This window comes from Oncorhynchus nerka, linkage group LG18 (assembly GCF_034236695.1).
Source record: "Oncorhynchus nerka isolate Pitt River linkage group LG18, Oner_Uvic_2.0, whole genome shotgun sequence".
Classification (NCBI taxonomy): Eukaryota; Metazoa; Chordata; class Actinopteri; order Salmoniformes; family Salmonidae; genus Oncorhynchus; species Oncorhynchus nerka.
In genome coordinates, this window is record NC_088413.1 from 75,045,748 (window position 1) to 75,070,232 (window position 24,485).

At 41.2% G+C, this 24,485-nt stretch overlaps 1 protein-coding gene across 1 annotated transcript in view; it reads left to right on the forward strand.

Annotated features, from left to right (window-relative positions):
• LOC115146454 (MAM domain-containing glycosylphosphatidylinositol anchor protein 2) overlaps positions 1-24,485 on the forward strand; it is a 216,856-nt gene that overhangs the window by 136,528 nt on the left and 55,843 nt on the right. Inside the window, exon 9 of the mRNA XM_029688540.2 lies at positions 10,838-11,107. Within this exon, the coding sequence (XP_029544400.1) occupies positions 10,838-11,107 (270 nt within the window). The remainder of the gene's footprint in view (positions 1-10,837; positions 11,108-24,485) is intronic.

A 24,485-nucleotide genomic window follows, 5' to 3' on the forward strand; every position in this document is an offset into this window, starting at 1 on the left:
ATCAGGTGAACAGAAGGACTTGAGTTCCTGTATGCTTTTGTGACCACACCACGTCTCGTTAGCCATAAGGCATACGCCCCCGCCCCTCTTCTTACCAGAAAGATGTTTGTTTCTGTCTGCGCGATGCGTGGAGAAACCAGCTGGCTGCACCGACTCCGATAGCGTCTCTCCAGTGAGCCATGTTTCCGTGAAGCAAAGAACGTTACAGTCTCTGATGTCCCTCTGGAATGCTACCCTTGCTCGGATTTCATCAACCTTGTTGTCAAGAGACTGGACATTGGCGAGAAGTATACTAGGGAGTGGTGCACGATGAGCCCGTCTCCGGAGTCTGACCAGAAGACCGCTACGTTTCCCTCTTTTATGAAGTCGTTTTTTTGGGTCGCCGGCTGGGATCCATTCCGTGTTCTTGGGTGAAAGGCAGAACACAGGATCCGCTTCGCGAAAGTCATATTCTTGGTCGTACTGATGGTGAGTTGACGCTGCTCTTATATTCAGTACAGACACGCACACATTGATACCACACCTAAATGAGACCCGTAACAGACACGCACACAATGATACCACACTGGATGAGACCCGTAACAGACACGCACACAATGATACCACACTGGATGAGACCCGTAACAGACACGCACACAATGATACCACACTGGATGAGACCTGTAACAGACACGCACACAATGATACCACACCTAATGAGACCCGTAACAGACACGCACACAATGATACCACACCGGATGAGACCCGTAACAGACACGCACACAATGATAGCACACCGGATGAGACCCGTAACAGACACGCACACAATGATACCACACCTAATGAGACCCGTAACAGACACGCACACAATGATACCACACTGGATGAGACCCGTAACAGACACGCACACAATGATACCACACTGGATGAGACCCGTAACAGACACGCACACAATGATACCACACTGGATGAGACCCGTAACAGACACGCACACAATGATACCACACTGGATGAGACCCGTAACAGACACGCACACAATGATACCACACTGGATGAGACCCGTAACAGACACGCACACAATGATACCACACCTAAATGAGACCCGTAACAGACACGCACACAATGATACCACACTGGATGAGACCCGTAACAGACACGCACACAATGATACCACACTGGATGAGACCTGTAACAGACACGCACACAATGATACCACACCTAATGAGACCTGTAACAGACACGCACACAATGATACCACACCGGATGAGACCCGTAACAGACACGCACACAATGATACCACACTGGATGAGACCCGTAACACACACGCACATAATGATACCACACTGGATGAGACCCGTAACAGACACGCACACAATGATACCACACTGGATGAGACCCGTAACACACACGCACATAATGATACCACACTGGATGAGACCCCTAACACACACGCACATAATGATACCACACTGGATGAGACCCGTAACACACGCACATAATGATACCACACTGGATGAGACCCGTAACACACACGCACATAATGATACCACACTGGATGAGACCCGTAACACACACGCACTTAATGATACCACACCGGATGAGACCCGTAACAGACACGCACACAATGATACCACACTGGATGAGACCCGTAACAGACACGCACACAATGATACCACACCTAAATGAGACCCGTAACAGACACGCACACAATGATACCACACTGGATGAGACCCGTAACAGACACGCACACAATGATACCACACTGGATGAGACCCGTAACAGACACACACACAATGATACCACACTGGATGAGACCCGTAACAGACACGTACACAATGATACCACACTGGATGAGACCCGTAACAGACACGCACACAATGATACCACACTGGATGAGACCCGTAACAGACACACACACAATGATACCACACTGGATGAGACCCGTAACAGACACGCACACAATGATACCACACTGGATGAGACCCGTAACAGACACACACACAATGATACCACACTGGATGAGACCCGTAACAGACACGCACACAATGATACCACACTGGATGAGACCCGTAACAGACACACACACAATGATACCACACTGGATGAGACCCGTAGTCATCTGTGCGCGATACAAGCAGTACGAAAGCCAAAGCAACAAAGCATAGGTACTCACACGACTAACGGACATTGGAACAGTAACCGACGAAATGGAGAACAGAGGGCACATTTATACGATACACCATCAGTGGGAATGGGGACCAGGTGTGCGTAATGACATAACTCCCGGAAGGATCCGTGACAGTAGGACACTATGTCATCTTGTAACTGAATATCAAACATAGTGATTGTAAAAGCTGACACATAAATATGAGTTTTATGATATGGAAATGTGAAGTGCAAATTTGGACGGGTGTTTGGCTTGCTTGTATGACATCAAAGTGGTATTTATTATAATCCTCAATGTCTCATCTTTCAAAATACATAGTCCTCTTAATGTACAACATTTTCCTCACTCGGAAAACAAAAAAGTTACCCAATTAGCGTGAGGTATGGGGGCGAGGTTCTCAAATTCAGGTTAAAAAGTTGGTTTGGAGTGTATGTTAAGATAAAGTTGTCAGCCATATTGTGAGAATTATATAATGATGGGCCTATCCTTAATAAAAGCACAGGCTGTATAGAGTTCTACAGTAATTTTCCCCCAAAATTCATAATGAAGTGTCTCGAAATTCTGATGCCGCTGATGATTATTAATGGCGCTATTTAAAACGTAATAAAGAGATAATTGCAGTGGTACTTTGACATTTCACAACCCTCTCTGCATATTCCTCCCCTTCACACGATTAAATGTACAAAAAAGAAAAACCCTCAAACAGCGAAGATCCATCTGCCTCTGAAAAGCCCCAATTATTGTTAGTTTAGGCATTTCATCTACAGCCCGCTATTTATTTATTTCCCCTGGTTATAATATATTTAATGGAAGCATATTGATGTAAGCTGCTCTGCCATTACATCATAGTCTCTTAAAAACGAGGATTTGAAATGGCCACCAGTTGGGAGGCAAGAGGAGGAGGAGAGAAAACAGCATGTAAAGAATGAGTTCTATAAGATTAACGACACGTTTCTAGTCAAGCCCCCTGACTATGAGGGGATAAATCCCAGTCAAGCCCCCTGACTATGAGGCTATAAATCCTAGTCAAGCCCCCTGACTATGAGGGGATAAATCCTAGTCAAGCCCCCTGACTATGAGGGGATAAATCCTAGTCAAGCCCCCTGACTATGAGGCTATAAATCCTAGTCAAGCCCCCTGACTATGAGGGGATAAATCCTAGTCAAGCCCCCTGACTATGAGGGGATAAATCCTAGTCAAGCCCCCTGACTATCAGGCTATAAATCCTAGTCAAGCCCCCTGACTATGAGGGGATAAATCCTAGTCAAGCCCCCTGACTATGAGGGGATAATTCCTAGTCAAGCCCCCTGACTATGAGGCTATAAATCCTAGTCAAGCCCCCTGACTATGAGGCTATAAATCCTAGTCAAGCCCCCTGACTATGAGGCTATAAATCCTAGTCAAGCCCCCTGACTATGAGGCTATAAATCCTAGTCAAGCCCCCTGACTATGAGGGGATAAATCATAGTCACGCCCCCAGTCAATGAGGTGATAAATCCTAATTAAGCCCCCTGACTATGAGGTGATGAATCCTAGTCAAGCCCCCTGACTATGAGGTGATGAATCCTAGTCAAGCCCCCTGATTATGAAGGAATAATTCCTAGTCAAGCCCCCTGACTATGAGGTGATGAATCCTAGTCAAGCCCCCTGATTATGAAGGAATAATTCCTAGTCACGCCCCCTGTCAATGAGGTGATAAATCCTAATTAAGCCCCCTGACTATGAGGTGATGAATCCTAGTCAAGCCCCCTGACTATGAGGTGATGAATCCTAGTCAAGCCCCCTGATTATGAAGGAATAAATCCTAGTCAAGCCCCCTGTCTATGAGGTGTTGAATCCTAGTCAAGCCCCCTGTCTATGAGGGGATCAATCCTAGTCAATCCCCCTGACTATGAGGGGATGAATCCTAGTCAATCCCCCTGACTATGAGGCTATAAATCCTAGTCAAGCCCCCTGACTATGAGGTGATAAATCCCAGTCAAGCCCCCTGACTATGAGGCTATAAATCCTAGTCAAGCCCCCTGACTATGAGGTGATAAATCCCAGTCAAGCCCCCTGACTATGAGGCTATAAATCCTAGTCAAGCCCCCTGACTATGATGCTATAAATCCTAGTCAAGCCCCCTGACTATGAGGCTATAAATCCTAGTCAAGCCCCCTGACTATGAGGCTATAAATCCTAGTCAAGCCCCCTGACTATGAGGTGATAAATCCTAGTCAAGCCCCCTGACTATGAGGCTATAAATCCTAGTCAAGCCCCCTGACTATGAGGCTATAAATCCTAGTCAAGCCCCCTGACTATGAGGCTATAAATCCTAGTCAAGCCCCCTGACTATGAGGTGATAAATCCCAGTCAAGCCCCCTGACTATGAGGTGATAAATCCTAGTCACGCCCCCTGATTATGAAGGAATAATTCCTAGTCAAGCCCCCTGACTATGAGGCTATAAATCCTAGTCAAGCCCCCTGACTATGAGGCTATAAATCCTAGTCAAACCCCCTGACTATGAGGGGATCAATCCTAGTCAATCCCCCTGACTACGAGGCTATAAATCCTAGTCAATCCCCCTGTCTATGAGGTGATGAATCCTAGTCAAGCCCCCTGACTATGAGGGGATCAATCCCAGTCAAGCCCCCTGACTATGAGGCTATAAATCCTAGTCAAGCCCCCTGACTATGAGGCTATAAATCCTAGTCAAGCCCCCTGACTATGAGGCTATAAATCCTAGTCAAGCCCCCTGACTATGAGGGGATAAATCCTAGTCAAGCCCCCTGACTATGAGGCTATAAATCCCAGTCAAGCCCCCTGACTATGAGGCTATAAATCCCAGTCAAGCCCCCTGACTATGAGGCTATAAATCCTAGTCAAGCCCCCTGACTATGAGGCTATAAATCCCAGTCAAGCCCCCTGTCTGTAGCTAGGTTTACAAGAAAAAAACATTAAATTATGTATATTTCATCTCTCTGTGTGTCAAAATGTTCCTTCAGTTCACAAGAGGCTGAATGTATCTCACCGGAGAAAGCATCGGGGTGAACGAAACAGTGCCCCTCTGTCTCTGTATGTGTAGGTCATTTTTTAATGCCGTCTGGTCAGAAATCGTATGACATTATTGCCGCCTGTAGCATTGAATGTTAGTGAGCATTTGTCTTCCCTTGATGAAAAAAAGTATAAAATAATAGCCAATCAGCGTTGAGCTAAACTGAGTGAGCTCAACTGTGAATGGTCCTGGCGCACCAAAGAAAAGTGTCAAGGGAAGCTGTGTTTGGATTTGGCATCACTCCTATCAAATCGCATCAGAGCATACGTCATTGACAGAAACAACTTGAATTGTTGCATCTCATTGTGTTGTTGTCATCCGGTGGCTGGCTAGCTAGTTAAAATTGGCCCTTTCATAAAAGAGCCACAGATGGAGATAGGGATTTGGACTTGTGATTTGACTTAATTTTCCGTACTAGCCAATGATTGTAATGCCGATTCTGATTCAACCATTAATTCATACATTGTGCCCCTGGCCTGAGAGGATGGAAGTTCAACATGTAGCTAGATATAGTAGGCTAATGTTAACTAGCTGGCTCATTGTTGACAATTGAAGGCTAGGAGCAAGCATGAAAGTGTGTACGTACTGTATGACAGAGTTATAGATCGTTTCATCAATATGAAAGAGGAGGATGGCATTGGCGTTTCTCTACAAGTAGGGCGAGTCAACATTTTAATTTTCTACTTGCACGAATGCGCGAGCACGCACACCCACACATAAATAAGAACCATGGACAGCCACATCGTATTTAGCTTACATTGAGTGGACTAAATCATTTTTGGTATCTTTTAGTTGTCACTGTATTAGACTAAGCATAGGTGATTTGATGTGGTCCGAAAATGTCGGAAACATTAACTTACTTGACTGTGCTGTAGGTCATGTAACTGTTTGTTACATGCAATATGCTTTGGGATGAAACAACGGTGTGGTTGAATTTATTCTGCCACAGTGTCTTCTGATTGTCTCGGCCTTTAGGCCTATATATCACGGTGTCAAGGCATATGAACTAACAGTTTATAGAGCAAAACAACGCAATTATCACAACACAGGTTGTAATATGGCTTATTTTTCCTGGCTTCCCCTTTGATTTGACCCACGCACAGCTACTGCGCTACGGATAGTTTTGTCACAGACTAGCAAATGTGCCTACTCTGGTGTTGGCACGTGCTCGCTAGCCAACAACCCATAAAGTGTGGGTAGGCTAGTCAACATGACGAAAAGGAGCGACAACATTTTGTATTTGTCAGCAGTCATGCATCGATCATCATGTCAACAGAATAATAATACCCTCAATATTTATTGGAAAGGAACATCAAGCTCATCAATGTTCATCATCATTTTTTTCATTTGTAGCCTAATAAACTGCATGGTTTCCCCGAGTTGTTGTGGGAGGACTGCACACCGTATAATCGAATGACTCCAAGTTTACATCGGTATGATGGTTATTATATCAATATATGTACATAAAAGGTGTTTCTACCGCCATTTCTCGTATAATTAATTTTACCGACACAAAAAGATCCCACAGTGTTGAACAAACAAATGATCTATAGGCATTTATCAACTTGTACCCCGAAACCTCCTGTTTCCATCACAGCCGTCGTGATAATTATTTTATACCATATGACTGTGAATGGAAACACGGTTTATAAAGTGATATAAATGTGGTCCCTGTGATCAGCGCTAGGGAACTGGACGGTAATCTACAGAGGATGGCTATTCCTTCTATGACCAAGGCTCTGTGTGTTTAATCCTGGGCCGTTCGTTAAGTATGGCATTAAAGCTGGCTTCCAGCCTAATTAGCGAAGCGTTAATTTATCCCCTCCAGTTTTCATTTATATAAAAAAAGAGAGAATACATTTTGGCGCTTCAAAAAAAAAAAAAAAAAAGCTAGGACACTTGAAATTGTGAAAGTGCTATCATCACCCAGTCATGCAACGCTAGAATACGGGGAAATCCCCAGTTGGAACGAGCATGAAATGGAGCCAATTCACACTGCAGCTTTGCTGCCATTTTCCACGCTAAAAGAGATTGTCATCATTAATATTTATTTTGGGGAAAGAAAAAAAAAAACAGTCACAAGCAACATTGCATAGAAATAGTGATAAAGACAGTCCCATTATAATGTCAACAGTGCTTTTTGGGTTCGCAGAAGGGTTTTGTAGTGTCTTCCAGAAACATCCCAGGAACATTTTAAGCACTTGCATAACACCTTACAGGAAGTTGCTCTTTTAGGCCTACGTGTGTAGTTAAAAGGAGATTACCCTGGTAACAACATCATTTTAGCATAACAATGTTCAGTGGAGCGATGGAACATGGTCTGTGAGTTTTAACGATACAATACAATGTACTTTATTGTCCATTTACATGGAAATTCATTTTGTGACATTAGCATACATACTAACCCTACACAAACACAGTATATCACATGCAGTAGGGGAAAATGGAAAGTACACAAGTCACACATTTACATTTTCACATATTCAAATTCTCTGCTGTCTACTGTCCGACAGTGTATTGAGTCCGCGTCTGTCCTGTGGCCTATTGTTCAGCATCCTACATCTGTCCTATGGCCCGCTGTCCCATGGCCCACTGTTCAGTATCCTACAGCTGTCCCATGGCCCACTGTTCAGTATCCTACAGCTGTCCTATGGCCCACTGTTCAGTATCCTACAGCTGTCCTATGGCCCACTGTTCAGTATCCTACAGCTGTCCTATGGCCCACTGTTCAGCATCCCACATCTGTCCTATGGCCCATTGTTCAGCATCCTATATCTGTCCTATGGCCCATTGTTCAGCATCCTATATCTGTCCCATGGCCCACTGTTCAGCATCCTACATCTGTCCCATGGCCCACTGTTCAGCATCCTACATCTGTCCTATGGCCCACTGTTCAGCATCCTACATCTGTCCTATGGCCCACTGTTCAGCATCCTATATCTGTCCTATGGCCCACTGTTCAGCATCCTATATCTGTCCTATGGCCCACTGTTCAGTATCCTACAGCTGTCCTATGGCCCACTGTTCAGTATCCTACATCTGTCCTATGGCCCACTGTTCAGCATCCTACAGCTGTCCTATGGCCCACTGTTCAGCATCCTACATCTGTCCCATGGCCCACTGTTCAGCATCCTATATCTGTCCTATGGCCCACTGTTCAGCATCCTATATCTGTCCTATGGCCCACTGTTCAGCATCCTACATCTGTCCCATAACCCACTGTTCAGCATCCTACAGCAGTCCTATGGCCCGCTGTTCAGCATCCTACAGTTGTCCTATGGCCCACTGTTCAGCATCCTACAGCTGTCCTATGGCCCACTGTTCAGCATCCTACAGCTGTCCTATGGCCCACTGTTCAGCATCCTATATCTGTCCTATGGCCCACTGTTCAGCATCCTACATATGTCCTATGGCCCACTGTTCAGCATCCTACATCTGTCCCATGGCCCACTGTTCAGCATCCTACAGCTGTACCACGGTTCAGCAGCCTGATGGCCATCGGGATGGAACTTGCCCTGCTCCTATTCTTGCTGAACAGTGGGACCTTGTATCTCTTTCCAGAGCGCAGCAGTTCAAAACATTGGTTAAGATTGTGTGTGGGATCCTCTATTGATTCTCTTGGCCTTGTCCCTTTGCCCGTTTATGGACTGTCAGTCCTTGCATCCGTAGCTAAGCCCCGTTCCTCAGCTTACCAAAACAGGGTCATGATCAGGCTGTTGAAATAACAGATTATGGCTTTAAGGTTTTCTTTTTCCTTTTTTTAGCTTTTGTTTAGGCCTTTTTGTTCTACTTCGTATGTTTTAATCCCTGCAGTAAATAATAACAAGTACTAACCTCACACCAATAATGAATAAACTCTTCGGTTGTCCTCATAGGATAAATATTTTTGGTTCCAGGTAGAACCCTTTTGGGTTTCATGTAGAACCCTCTGTGGAAACGCTTCTACATGGAACCCAAAGGGTTCTACTTAGTACCAAAAAGGATTCTACAAAGGGTTCTCCTGTGAGGACAGTCTTTTTTAGGTTACCCTTTTAGGTTCTAGATAGTACCATTGCATTCTAAAAGTGTAATGTGGGTGACTTTCAGGAGGAAAATACTAAGCTTTGTTTTTCTAAAGTTCACTTCCTTGTATGGATTTAAATGTCATGTTATGTTATTCTCTGGAGCCAGTTGCATTTTGCATTGTTGAGGATGTTTGAATTGTATAGGCTTGTCAGAGGACAGTATTTAGCTACTTTACAATTAAAAAGGGATTGCTGCTCCAAAATTCCATGCGTATTGTATGTGACTAGAACATTTCGAAGTTTGTTCATTTAGGTGTAGTAATATTAACTTTCAGACCGTGGCCTAAAGGAGGCTTGCCTGAAGCCTCGTTGTGGATAGTGGTGGTTAGGTGCTAGGTGGGCTGTAAGCATGCTAACAGGGATCCTACCACTTCCACGTCTTTGCACTCTAATATGCTGTTGCTAAGCTGGAAACAAACGTCTTGGGTCACTGACCTTCAGGCTCTACAGACTACTTTCTAGGTATCCATAAGATTAAGTATATTTGCAATTCCGGAGAAATTTTTCTTTTAAGTGTTTCTGGAGCATTATCTTGTATGGTGCCACTCAGAAATTCTGTGAATCACGCTCGTTTTTCTCAGAGCGGAAGACGGTCCCTATGGATTCACCCAGCCATTCTGTGTATTCAAGCAGGAAGCTCAGTCGAGTTAATAGAGGACAGTTCCTCTGAGAGTTCTCAAAATTAGACATGAAACAGGAAAAATATCTCAGAGGCCCTCAAAATATCTCCCGCTAAAGAGCCTTGCGTAAAACAACAATACAACAACTAATTCAAAGTAGTTGAATGCCAGTCAGTCAAAGGTTGTTAAGCTGCAGACAAGAAGCTCTGGTACCCTAGACTTGTGACTTCTGAGTTCCTATGTTAGCCTTTTCATGTTAGCCTTTTCATGTTAGCCTTTTCATGTTAGCCTTCTCATGTTAGCCTTTTCATGTTAGCCTTCTCATGTTAGCCTTCTCATGTTAGCCTTCTCATGTTAGCCTTTTCATGTTAGCCTTCTCATGTTAGCCTTCTCATGTTAGCCTTCTCATGTTTAGCCTTTTCATGTTAGCCTTCTCATGTTAGCCATTTTAGAGCTGTGTTTAGATTACTTTCCAGTGAAGTCGTAGCGGATAATTGATAAAGCCACGCATCTCATTACTGGTGCGTTAGGAATAATTACTGCAGTAGATAATGTAAAGGCTGGATAAATAAGGGAACTTTAAAGTCCCGTGAGTGGGGAACTTCTGGATGCAGAGGAATGGATTTTGTTTGGGTTGACGTACGGAGCAAGGCTTGGGATGCTGCCTGTGTGTGGAGGGCAGTTTTGCTGAATTCCAAATCGCCTGCTAGTCCTCTATACACCCCTACTCCCGAGGCACTCCTGTAGATCTGAGAGGAGTTGATAGGTGTAAACAATATGGGGAAGCAATTACCATATTGCTTGTACCTACCAAAATCAGATATCCATAGGGGCTAGGGGTTATTTTAGGACAGGTCCATTGCTACTCTGTGCCTGACTGATATAGTACAAGGGATAGTGATTGATTTGGGATCCAGCCTTTGTCTCCCTCCCTGCCTGTCTGACTATGGCCTTCTGTCTTCCTCTCCATAGATCCGCCGGCGGTGGAGCCACTGTTCACAGAGATCCGCCAGGGTTTGGGTCGCGCCTTCACCCTCAACTGCCGCATGCTGCGGGCCCACCCTTCCAAGGTGCTCAAGTACGAGTGGAAGCTGGGCACCCGGCTGCTGACCATGGGCCAGTTGGATCAGCGCGACGAGACTGACTACCACGTCAGAGCCCTCAACAGGGAGGGCTACGGGGAGTATACCTGTGAAGTGACCAATGAGGCCGGGGCGGGTGCCTGCAGGTTCTTAGTCACAGGTGTGTATGACAGACGTCGTTGGCCATTCCGGTTTCTATATTTGCTTTGCGCTGAGTAGATTGTTTGATACTAAGTGGTCTGCTAGTGTTGATATTGAGACCAATACTGATCAATTTCTAATCATATTCTCCTCTATTGTCTCCATACATGTCCAATGTCTTACCTCGAAAGAGAATCAGACGTTAGTACACTCTACTGTAATGTGTGTAATTCACTGCTTTAGGTTGCGGTGTATTCAGAAAGTATTCAGGACCCTTGACTTTTTCCACATTTTGTTACATTACAGCCTTATTCTAAAAAAGCTACCACAACACCTCATAATGACAAAGCAAAAACAGTTTTTTGATTTTTCTGCAAATGTATAAAACATTATTTTTTTTTAACTGTAATAACACATTTACATAAGTATTCAGACCCTTTACTGAAGCACCTTTGGCAGTGATTACAGCCTCGAGTCTTCTTGGGTTTGACGCTACAAGCTTGGCACACCTGTATTTGGGGAGTTTCTCCCATTCTTCGCTGCAAATCCTCTCAAGCTCTGTCAGGTTGAATGGGGAGCGTCGCTGCAAAGCTATTTTCAGGTCTCTCAAGTGATGTTCGATCGGGTTCAAGTCCGGGCTCTGGCTGGGCCACTCAAGGACATTCTGAGACTTGTCCTGAAGCCATTCCTACGTTGTCTTCGCTATGTGCTTAGAGTCATTGTCCTGTTGGAAGATGAACCTTCGCCCCAGTCTGAGGTCTTGAACGCTCTGGAGTAGGTTTTCATCAAGGATCTCTCTGTACTTTGCACCATTTATCTTTTCCTTGATCCTGACTAGTCTCCCAGTCCCTGCCCCTGAAAAACATCCCCACCACCATGCTTCACCGTAGGGATGGTACCAGAAAATCTTGTTTCTCATTGTCCGAGAGTCCTTTGGGTGCCTTTTGGCAAATTCCTAGTTTTGTGCCTTTTACTGAGGAGTGGCTTCTGTCCGGCTATTCTATGATAAAGGCCTGATTGGTGGAGTGCTACAGAGATGGTTGTCCTTCTGGACTGTTCTCCCATCTCCACAGAGGCACTCAGGAGCTCTCTCTCAGAGTGACCATCGAGTTCTTGGTCACCTCCCTGACCAAGGCTATTCTCCCCCGATTGCTCAGTTAAGCCAAGCAGAAATTTGTTGGTACACTTTCCGAGATCTGTGCCTTGACACAATCCTGTCTCTGAGCTCTATGGACAATTCCTTCGACCTTATGGCTTGGTTTTTGCTCTGACATGCACTGTCAACTGTGGGACCTTATATATACAGGTGTGTGCCTTTCCAAATCATGTCCAATCATTTGAATTTATCACAGGGGAACTCCCATCAAGTTGTTGAAACATCTCAAGGATGATCAATGGAAACAGGATGCACCTGAGCTCAATTTCGAGTCTCATAGCAAAGGTTCTGAATACTTATGTCAATAAGGTATTTCTGTTTTTAAATTAACATTTTTTTTAAACAGTTTTTGGTTTGTCATTATGAGGTATTGTGTGTAGATTGATGAGGAAACATTTATTTAATCCATTTTAGAATAAGGCTGTAAATTAGCAAAATTTGGAAAATGTCAAGGGGTCTAATACTTTCCAAATGCCCTGTATGTAGCAGTCAGACCTGTAAATAGTAACAAGCAGTGGCTAACCGAGAATTGTGAATCAATGGAGAGCTGCCCCTTCACTTTCCTCACTACTCCTGGACACAACAGCTTAATCCCAAAAGGCACCCTACTCCCGACTTAATGCACTACTTTTGACCAGGGCCCATAGGGAATAGGGTGCCATTTGGGATGCACACAGCTTATTGATTCGATTCACGTTCACTTTCTGTGATTGCTGTTGGTAGCAGCGATACTCTCATTGTCAATACCCCATTGTCAATACCCGGAGACAAGTAGAATCCACTCTCTGTCTATTCTAATCAAATGTATCCCATGGAGATGGCCTTGTTAGCCCTTATGAAAAACATTTATAAAAACCTAATAAGCTGCTTATCTGCGACACGACAAACAGTAGCTTGTTTTCACTGCTAGCAGCAGACATAAGCAAGGAAGTTTGCACCGAATTTAAATTATTTATTGAATAGATGACAGGCTGATGATGCATTCATAATAATGAATATATGTTTGAACATGCAACATGCAAGATGTCATTGTAATGATTAACACCTCTGGAAATAAAAATGGGGTGCATTAGGGTTTTGGTATTAGTGTTCTTATCTCTCAGTGTTTTGGTATTAGTGTTCTTAGTTCTAAGGGTTTTGGTATTAGTGTTCTTATCTCTCAGTGTTTTGGTATTAGTGTTCTTAGTTCTAAGTGTTTTGGTATTAGTGTTCTTATCTCTCAGTGTTTTGGTATTCGTGTTCTTAGTTCTAAGGGTTTTGGTATTAGTGTTCTTAGCTCTCAGTGTTTTGGTATTAGTGTTCTTAGTTCTCAGTGTTTTGGTATTAGTGTTCTCAGTGTTTTGGTATTAGTGTTCTCAGTGTTTTGGTATTAGTGTTTTTAGCTCTGTGTTTTGGTATTAGTGTTCTTGGCTCTCAGTGTTTTGGTATTAGTATTCTCAGCGTTTTGGTATTAGTGTTCTTAGATCTCAGTGTTTTGGTATTCGTGTTCTTAGCTCTCAGTGTTTTAGTATTAGTGTTCTCGGTGTTTTGGTATTAGTGTTCTCAGTGTTTTGGTATTAGTGTTTTTAGCTCTCAGTGTTTTGGTATTAGTGTTCTTAGTGTTTTGGTATTAGTGTTCTTAGCTCTCAGTGTTTTAGTATTAGTGTTCTCAGTGTTTTGGTATTAGTGTTCTCGGTGTTTTGGTATTAGTGTTCTCGGTGTTTTGGTATTAGTGTTTTTAGCTCTCAGTGTTTTGGTATTAGTGTTCTTAGTGTTTTGGTATTAGTGTTCTTAGCTCTCAGTGTTTTGGTATTAGTGTTCTTAGTTCTCAGTGTTTTGGTATTAGTGTTCTTAGTTCTCAGTGTTTTGGTATTAGTGTTCTCAGTGTTTTGGTATTAGTGTTCTCAGTGTTTTGGTATTAGTATTCTCAGTGTTTTGGTATTAGTGTTCTTATCTCTCAGTGTTTTGGTATTAGTGTTCTTTGTTCTCAGTGTTTTGGTATTAGTGTTCTCAGTGTTTTGGTATTAGTGTTTTCAGCGTTTTGGTATTAGTGTTCTTAGCTCTCAGTGTTTTGGTATTAGAGTTCTTAGTTCTCAATGTTTTGGTATTAGTGTTCTCAGTGTTTGGTATTAGTGTTCTTAGTTCTCAGTGTTTTAGTATTAGTGTTCTCGGTGTTTTGGTATTAGTGTTCTCAGTGTTTTGGTATTAGTGTTTTTAGCTCTCAGTGTTTTGGTATTAGTGTTCTTAGTGTTTTGGTATTAGTGTTCTTAGCTCTCAGTGTTTTAGTATTAGTGTTCTCAGTGTTTTGGTATTAGTGTTCTCGGTGTTTTGGTATTAGTGTTCTCTGTGTTTTGGTATTAGTGTTTTTAGCTCTCAGTGTTTTGGTATTAGTGTTCTTAGTGTTTTGGTATTAGTGTTCTTAGCTCTCAGTTTTTTGGGGATTAGTGTTCTCAGCGTTTTGGTGTTAGTGTTCTTAGTTCTCAGTGTTTTGGTATTAGTGTTCTCAGTGTTTTGGTATTAGTGTTCTCAGTGTTTTGGTTTTACTATTCTCAGTGTTTTGGTATTAGTGTTCTTAGCTCTCAGTGTTTTGGTATTAGTGTTCTTAGTTCTCAATGTTTTGGTATTAGTGTTCTTAGTTATCAGTGTTTTGGTATTAGTGTTCTCAGTGTTTTGGTATTAGTATTCTCAGTGTTTTGGTATTAGTGTTCTTTGTTCTCAGTGTTTTGGTATTAGTGTTCTCAGTGTTTTGGTATTAGTATTCTTAGTGTTTTGGTATTAGTGTTCTTAGCTCTCAGTGTTTTGGTATTAGTGTTCTCAACGTTTTGGTATTAGTGTTCTTAGCTCTGTGTTTTGGTATTAGTGTTCTTAGCTCTCAGTGTTTTTGTATTAGGGTTCTTAGCGCTAGGTGTTTTGGTATTAGGGTTCTTAGCCCTCAGGGTTTTGGTATTAGTGTTCTTAATGTTTTGGTATTAGTGTTCTCTGCATTTTGGTATGAGTGTTCTCAGTGGTTTGATATTAGTGTTCTTAGCGCTCAGTATTTTGGTTTTAGTGTTCTTAGCTCTCAGTGTTTTGGTATTAGTGTTCTTAGCTCTCAGCATTTTGGTATCAGTGTTCTTAGTTCTCAGTGTTTTTTTATTAGTGTTCTCAGTGTTTTGGTCTTAGTGTTCTTAGCTTTCAGTGTTTTGGTATTAGTGTTCTTAGCTGTCAGTTTTTTGGTATTAGTGTTCTTAGCACTAGGTGTTTTGGTATTAGTGTTCTCAGTGTTTTGGTATTAGTGTTTTTAGCTCTGTGTTTTGGTATTAGTGTTCTTGGCTCTCAGTGTTTTGGTATTAGTGTTCTCAGCGTTTTGGTATTAGTGTTCTTAGATCTCAGTGTTTTGATATTCGTGTTCTTAGCTCTTTGTGTTTTAGTATTAGTGTTCTCAGTGTTTTGGTATTAGTGTTCTCTGTGTTTTGGTATGTGTTCTCAGTGTTTTGGTATTAGTGTTTTTAGCTCTCAGTGTTTTGGTATTAGTGTTCTTACCTCTCAGCTTTTTGATTTTAGTGTTCTCAGCGTTTTGGTATTAGTGTTCTTAGTTATCAGTGTTTTGGTATTAGTGTTCTCAGTGTTTTGGTATTAGTATTCTCAGTGTTTTGGTATTAGTGTTCTTATCTCTCAGTGTTTTGGTATTAGTGTTCTTTGTTCTCAGTGTTTTGGTATTAGTGTTCTCAGTGTTTTGGTATTAGTATTCTTAGTGTTTTGGTATTAGTGTTCTTAGCTCTCAGTGCTTTTGTATTAGGGTTCTTAGCGCTAGGTGTTTTGGTATTAGTGTTCTTAGTTCTCAGTGTTTTGGTATTAGTGTTCTTAGTTCTCAGTGTTTTGGAATTAGAGTTCTTAGTTCTCAATGTTTTGCTATTAGTGTTCTCAGTGTTTGGTATTCGTGTTCTTAGTTCTCAGTGTTTTGGTATTAGTGTTCTCAGTGTTTTGCAGTGTTTTGATATTAGTGTTCTTAGTTCTCAGTGTTTTGGTATTATTGTTCTCAGTGTTTTGATATTAGTGTTCTTAGTTCTCAGTGTTTTGGTATTAGTGTTTTTAGCTCTGTGTTTTGGTATTAGTGCTCTTAGTTCTCAGTGTTTTTGTATTAGTGTTCTCTGTGTTTTGGTATTAGTGTCCTCTGTGTTTTGGTATTAGTGTTTTTAGCTCTCAGTGTTTTGGTATTAGTGTTCTTAGTGTTTTGGTATTAGTGTTCTTAGCTCTCAGTTTTTTGGGGATTAGTGTTCTCAGCGTTTTGGTGTTAGTGTTCTTAGTTCTCAGTGTTTTGGTATTAGTGTTCTCAGTGTTTTGGTATTAGTGTTCTCAGTGTTTTGGTATTACTATTCTCAGTGTTTTGGTATTAGTGTTCTTAGCTCTCAGTGTTTTGGTATTAGTGTTCTTAGTTCTCAATGTTTTGGTATTAGTGTTCTTACTTATCAGTGTTTTGGTATTAGTGTTCTCAGTGTTTTGGTATTAGTATTCTCAGTGTTTTGGTATTAGTGTTCTTTGTTCTCAGTGTTTTGGTATTAGTGTTCTCAGTGTTTTGGTATTAGTATTCTTAGTGTTTTGGTATTAGTGTTCTTAGCTCTCAGTGTTTTGGTATTAGTGTTCTCAACGTTTTGGTATTAGTGTTCTTAGCTCTGTGTTTTGGTATTAGTGTTCTTAGCTCTCAGTGTTTTTGTATTAGGGTTCTTAGCGCTAGGTGTTTTGGTATTAGGGTTCTTAGCCCTCAGGGTTTTGGTATTAGTGTTCTTAATGTTTTGGTATTAGTGTTCTCTGCATTTTGGTATGAGTGTTCTCAGTGGTTTGATATTAGTGTTCTTAGCGCTCAGTATTTTGGTTTTAGTGTTCTTAGCTCTCAGTGTTTTGGTATTAGTGTTCTTAGCTCTCAGCATTTTGGTATCAGTGTTCTTAGTTCTCAGTGTTTTTTTATTAGTGTTCTCAGTGTTTTGGTCTTAGTGTTCTTAGCTTTCAGTGTTTTGGTATTAGTGTTCTTAGCTGTCAGTTTTTTGGTATTAGTGTTCTTAGCACTAGGTGTTTTGGTATTAGTGTTCTCAGTGTTTTGGTATTAGTGTTTTTAGCTCTGTGTTTTGGTATTAGTGTTCTTGGCTCTCAGTGTTTTGGTATTAGTGTTCTCAGCGTTTTGGTATTAGTGTTCTTAGATCTCAGTGTTTTGATATTCGTGTTCTTAGCTCTTTGTGTTTTAGTATTAGTGTTCTCAGTGTTTTGGTATTAGTGTTCTCTGTGTTTTGGTATTAGTGTTCTCAGTGTTTTGGTATTAGTGTTTTTAGCTCTCAGTGTTTTGGTATTAGTGTTCTTACCTCTCAGCTTTTTGATTTTAGTGTTCTCAGCGTTTTGGTATTAGTGTTCTTAGTTATCAGTGTTTTGGTATTAGTGTTCTCAGTGTTTTGGTATTAGTATTCTCAGTGTTTTGGTATTAGTGTTCTTATCTCTCAGTGTTTTGGTATTAGTGTTCTTTGTTCTCAGTGTTTTGGTATTAGTGTTCTCAGTGTTTTGGTATTAGTATTCTTAGTGTTTTGGTATTAGTGTTCTTAGCTCTCAGTGTTTTGGTATTAGTGTTCTCAACGTTTTGGTATTAGTGTTCTTAGCTCTGTGTTTTGGTATTAGTGTTCTTAGCTCTCAGTGTTTTTGTATTAGGGTTCTTAGCGCTAGGTGTTTTGGTATTAGGGTTCTTAGCCCTCAGGGTTTTGGTATTAGTGTTCTTAGCTCTCAGCATTTTGGTATTAGTGTTCTTAGTTCTCAGTGTTTTTTTATTAGTGTTCTCAGTGTTTTGGTCTTAGTGTTCTTAGCTTTCAGTGTTTTGGTATTAGTGTTCTTAGCTGTCAGTTTTTTGGTATTAGTGTTCTCAGCGTTTTGGTATTAGTGTTCTTAGATCTCAGGGTTTTGGTATTCGTGTTCTTAGCTCTTTGTGTTTTAGTATTAGTGTTCTCAGTGTTTTGGTATTAGTGTTCTCTGTGTTTTGGTATTAGTGTTCTCAGTGTTTTGGTATTAGTGTTTTTAGCTCTCAGTGTTTTGGTATTAGTGTTCTTACCTCTCAGCTTTTTGATTTTAGTGTTCTCAGCGTTTTGGTATTAGTTTTCTTAGCGCTCAGCTTTTTTGTATTAGTGTTCTTAGCGCTCAGTGTTTTGGTATTAGGGTTCTTGGCTCTCAGTGTTTTGGTATTCGTGTTCTTAGCTGTCAGTGTTTTGGTATTAGTGTTCTTATCACAAGGTATTTTGGTATTAGGGTTCTTAGCTGTCAGTGTTTTGGTTTTAGTGTTCTTTGCTTTCAGTGTTTTGGTATTAGTGTTCTTAGCACTAGGTGTTTTGGTATTAGTGTTCTTAGCACAAGGTATTTTGGTATTAGGGTTCTTAGCTGTCAGTGTTTTGGTTTTAGTGTTCTTTGCTTTCAGTGTTTTGGTATTAGTGTTCTTAGCACTCAGTGTTTTGGTATTAGTGTTCTTATCTCTCAGTGTTTTGGTATTAGTGTTCTTATCTCTCAGTGTTTTGGTATTAGTGTTCTTAGTTCTAAGTGTTTTGGTATTAGTGTTCTTAGCTCTCAGTGTTTTGGTATTAGTGTTCTTAGTTCTCAGTGTTTTGGTATTAGTGTTCTCAGTGTTTTGGTATTAGTGTTCTCAGTGTTTTGGTATTAGTGTTCTTAGTTCTCAGTGTTTTGGTATTCGTGTTTTTAGCTCTGTGTTTTGGTATTAGTGTTCTTATCTCTCAGTGTTTTGGTGTTAGTGTTCTTATCTCTCAGTGTTTTGGTATTAGTGTTCTTAGTTCTAAGTGTTTTGGTATTAGTGTTCTTAGCTCTCAGTGTTTTGGTATTAGTGTTCTTAGTTCTCAGTGTTTTGGTATTAGTGTTCTCAGTGTTTTGGTATTAGTGTTCTCAGTGTTTTGGTATTAGTGTTCTTAGTTCTCAGTGTTTTGGTATTCGTGTTTTTAGCTCTGTGTTTTTAGCTCTCAGTGTTTTGGTATTAGTGTTCTTAGTGTTTTGGTATTAGTGTTCTTAGCTCTCAGTGTTTTGGTATTAGTGTTCTTAGTTCTCAGTGTTTTGGTATTAGTGTTCTCAGTGTTTTGGTATTAGTGTTCTCAGTGTTTTGGTATTAGTGTTCTTATCTCTCAGTGTTTTGGTATTAGTGTTCTTTGTTCTCAGTGTTTTGGTATTAGTGTTCTCAGTGTTTTGGTATTAGTGTTCTTTGTTCTCAGTGTTTTGGTATTAGTATTCTCAGTGTTTTGGTGTTAGTGTTCTTAGCTCTCAGTGTTTTGGTATTAGTGTTTTCAGCGTTTTGGTATTAGTGTTCTTAGCTCTCAGTGTTTTGGTATTAGAGTTCTTAGTTCTCAATGTTTTGGTATTAGTGTTCTCAGTGTTTGGTATTAGTGTTCTTAGTTCTCAGTGTTTTGGTATTAGTGTTCTCAGTGTTTTGATATTAGTGTTCTTAGTTCTCAGTGTTTTGGTATTAGTGTTTTTAGCTCTGTGTTTTGGTATTAGTGCTCTTAGTTCTCAGTGTTTTGGTATTAGTGTTCTCTGTGTTTTGGTATTAGTGTCCTCTGTGTTTTGGTATTAGTGTTTTTAGCTCTCAGTGTTTTGGTATTAGTGTTCTTAGCTCTCAGTTTTTTGGGGATTAGTGTTCTCAGCGTTTTGGTATTCGTGTTCTTAGTTCTCAGTGTTTTGGTATTAGTGTTCTCAGTGTTTTGGTATTAGTGTTCTCAGTGTTTTGGTATTACTATTCTCAGTGTTTTGGTATTAGTGTTCTTATCTCTCAGTGTTTTGGTATTAGTGTTCTTTGTTCTCAGTGTTTTGGTATTAGTGTTCTCAGTGTTTTGGTATTAGTATTCTTAGTGTTTTGGTATTAGTGTTCTTAGCTCTCAGTGTTTTGGTATTAGTGTTCTCAACGTTTTGGTATTAGTGTTCTTAGCTCTGTGTTTTGGTATTAGTGTTCTTAGCTCTCAGTGTTTTTGTATTAGGGTTTGTAGCGCTAAGTGTTTTGGTATTAGGGTTCTTAGCCCTCAGGGTTTTGGTATTAGTGTTCTTAATGTTTTGGTATTAGTGTTCTCTGCATTTTGGTATGAGTGTTCTCAGTGGTTTGATATTAGTGTTCTTAGCTCTCAGTATTTTGGTTTTAGTGTTCTTAGCTCTCAGTGTTTTGGTATTAGTGTTCTTAGCTCTCAGCATTTTGGTATTAGTGTTCTTAGTTCTCAGTGTTTTGGTTTTAGTGATCTCTGTGTGTTGGTTTTAGTGTTCTTTGCTTTCAGTGTTTTGGTATTAGTGTTCTTAGCGCTCAGCATTTTGGTATTAGTGTTCTTAGCTCTCAGTGTTTTGGTTTTAGTGTTCTCTGTGTGTTGGTTTTAGTGTTCTTTGCTTTCAGTGTTTTGGTATTAGTGTTCTTAGCTGTCAGTGTTTTGCTATCAGTGTTCTTAGCACAAGGTATTTTGGTATTAGGGTTCTTAGCTGTCAGTGTTTTGGTTTTAGTGTTCTTTGCTTTCAGTGTTTTGGTATTAGTGTTCTTAGCTGTCAGTGTTTTGGTATCAGTGTATTCCTCAGAAATGTGGACACAGTGGTATGTAAAAACACACTGTATTCCTCAGAAGTGTTGACACAGGAAAACACTTGTCTTTCAATGAAATGTCATATTACATTTAAATTCTAGTAACTTTATTGTTCCCAACTTCATATGTCGACATAGAGCAGAATCAGCAGGGAGAAGTTGTCACTGTGATATTTTGCCCTTTTGCTTTCAAGCTTTTTCAACATTAGACGCTCAATGGATGGGAGAAATGGCCACAACGTTTTACTGTTGATAAGCGTTCAGAGTCTGCAGATCAAGAAGTACAGCCATATCACTGCTCAAGTCTTTCCAGAGTTATATTTGCCCCAACTCGGATTTGCATTGTCAATTTTCTCTCCTGCACAGCAGCCACAAGGAGAGAGGATTACTGCACTCCCTATCTTGCCCTCCACCCAAAAGAAAATGTCAGCAATTTAGGGAACCCGAAAACCCAGGTCCACTTGTTATATTAGAAAGTCACCTTGTCTTCCTGTACGGCATTCCTGAAACCATTTGACTGCCCAACATTAAGGAAAGCAAGAAACCCTGTCTGTCTTCCTGATGATAGTGTGTGGCTCAAAGACTACCTCTCTTGATCCTGGCAGTTGTTTGAATCTTTCATATGGAGCGTTCATCTCCAGACACTCCTGTTGCTTTTATAAAGGCCTACTGTTTGATATTTCTGTGCTTTTCTTTTGAGGAGTTCAGTCACATGAAAGCAAGTTGTTGACAAACCATAAAGAGATACTTCAGGATTGTGGCAAGGAGGTCCCTTTATCTACTTCCCCAATATCACATGAACTTGTGGGTACTATTTTTATGTCTCTGTGTCCAGTATGAAGGAAGTTAGAGGGAGTTTCGTGAGCCAATTCTAACTAGCGTTAGCGCAATGAATGGAAGTCTTTTGGTATCTGCTAGCATGTGTGAGTGTGTGTGTGTGTCTCGTGACAGACGTTACAATGTGCACACGTTCTGGGTGCCTTCTGATTGCATGATAGCAGAATCTGTGGCATAGCAGTAACATTGCTACGGTAGTGGCTGGTAATGACTCTAGCATAGCAGTAACATTGCTGCGGTAGTGGTTGGTAAATGAATCTCTAGCATAGCAGTAACATTGCTGCGGTAGTGGTTGGTAATGAATCTCTAGCATAGCAGTAACATTGCTACGGTAGTGGCTGGTAATGAATCTCTAGCATAGCAGTAACATTGCTGTGGTAGTGGCTGGTAATGACTCTAGCATAGCAGTAACATTGCTGTGGTAGTGGCTGGTTATGAATCTCTAGCATAGCAGTAACATTGCTGCGGTAGTGGTTGGTAATGAATCTCTAGCATAGCAGTAACATTGCTACAGCAGTGGTTGGTAATGAATCTCTAGCATAGCAGTAACATTGCTGCGGTAGTGGTTGGTAATGAATCTCTAGCATAGCAGTAACATTGCTACGGTAGTGGCTGGTAATGAATCTCTAGCATAGCAGTAACATTGCTGTGGTAGTGGCTGGTAATGACTCTAGCATAGCAGTAACATTGCTGTGGTAGTGGCTGGTTATGAATCTCTAGCATAGCAGTAACATTGCTGCGGTAGTGGTTGGTAATGAATCTCTAGCATAGCAGTAACATTGCTACAGCAGTGGTTGGTAATGAATCTCTAGCATAGCAGTAACATTGCTACTGTAGTGGCTGGTAATGACTCTAGCATAGCAGTAACATTGCTGTGGTAGTGGCTGGTTATGAATCTCTAGCATAGCAGTAACATTGCTACTGTAGTGGCTGGTAATGACTCTAGCATAGCAGTAACATTGCTGTGGTAGTGGTTGGTAATGACTGTCTAGCATATCAGTAACATTGCTGTGGTAGTGGCTGGTTATGAATCTCTAGCATAGCAGTAACATTGCTACGGTAGTGGCTGGTAATGAATGCTTGACAAGATGACAGCTTCACATTTCTGAGGAGTTGCTTGTGAAATATTGATGACAGGGTTTAACTGTGAGGCTGGACTCTGCTGTAGCTGCAGCTCAGCTCTCCGCCCACGGAAAAATGTGGCTTCACGTCCCAGTTACCAAAGACCAAAGCCTTACTTAAAAACCATGGTTCTCATCCCTCATATCAGCCTTACCTAATAGGCTAAATGACTAAAATGTAAAGATATCAGATATCGTCTGTTTCACCATACGTGAAGTTATTTTGTAACACCCACTGGATAACCGTGTAGAGTTCAGAGTGTGTAGTACCTCTGTTTGGACAGGTACTGTGGGTGTGGGTGTGCGCGTGTGTGTGTGTGTGTGTGTGTGTGTGTGTGTGTGTGTGTGTGTGTGTGTGTGTGTGTGTGTGTGTGTGTGTGTGTGTGTGTGGACAGGTAAGATTAGACTGGAGTGTGTGTGTGTGGACAGGTAAGATTAGACTGGAGTGTGTGTGTGTGGACAGGTAAGATTCGACTGGAGTGTGTGTGTGTGGACAGGTAAGATTAGACTGGAGTGTGTGTGTGTGGACAGGTAAGATTCGACTGGAGTGTGTGTGTGTGTGGACAGGTAAGATTAGACTGGAGTGTGTGTGGGTGGACAGGTAAGATTCGACTGGAGTGTGTGTGTGTGGACAGGTAAGATTCGACTGGAGTGTGTGTGTGTGGACAGGTAAGATTCGACTGGAGTGTGTGTGTGTGTGGACAGGTAAGATTCGACTGGAGTGTGTGTGTGTGGACAGGTAAGATTCGACTGGAGTGTGTAAGCTACCCATCACCTGGTGACCCTTCGACTGTGTGGCTAAAGGAGGGGTCAGATGGGAGGAGTTCGTATGGGAGGGGTCAGATAGGAGAGGTCACTCCGGGTCCAGTCCCTGCTGAGTCTAATCTTGTAGCTTATAAAACTGGGCAGTTTTATCTCAAATCTCTTCATTCATAGACTCAATAATGGAAACTCATACTGACAGTTGTGGCTGCTTTGCGTGATGTATTGATGTCTCTACCTTCTTGCCCTTTGTGCTGTTGTCTGTGCCCAATAATGTTTGTACCATGTTTTGTGCTGCTACCATGTTGTGTTGCTACCATGTTGTCGTTGTTATGTTGTGTTGCTACTTTGCTGTGTTGTCATGTGTTGGTGCAATGCAATGTTGTTGTCTTAGGTCTCTCTTTATGTAGTTTTCTGTTGTCTCTCTTGTCGTGATGTCTGTTTTGTCCTAAAATGTTTATTTCATTTATTTTGTATTTCTAATCCCAGCCCCCGTCCCCACAGGAGGCCTTTTGGTAGGCCGTCATTGTAAATAAGGATTTGTTCTTAACTGACTTGTCTAGTTAAATAAAGGTTTAAAACATTTTTTTTTATACAAATGAAAGAAAGAAATAGCCAATAGGCTTTCAGGTGCTTCTCTCTGAAGTCATACTCCCATTGATCTCAATGACTTTGTGGTCATCATTGTCATCATTGTGCAACTGTTATAAAGGCATTCATAGACTATGTTGTGACTTCAGACAACACATCCATGTATACAGTGAGTATTACATTCTTACTTATAGACTATATATTCTGTCTTACCAACAACACAAACATGTTTTCATTGTAAATTATAGATGGGAGATAGATGATTTTAGGTAACTTTGTTTTCTTTCAATCACACAAAGTTTGGAATTATATTGATCTAGCTGGCATCAAACCAGATCAAATATTTGTTTTTAGTCAAATGGAGAGATTATTATTATTTTTTAAATGTGTT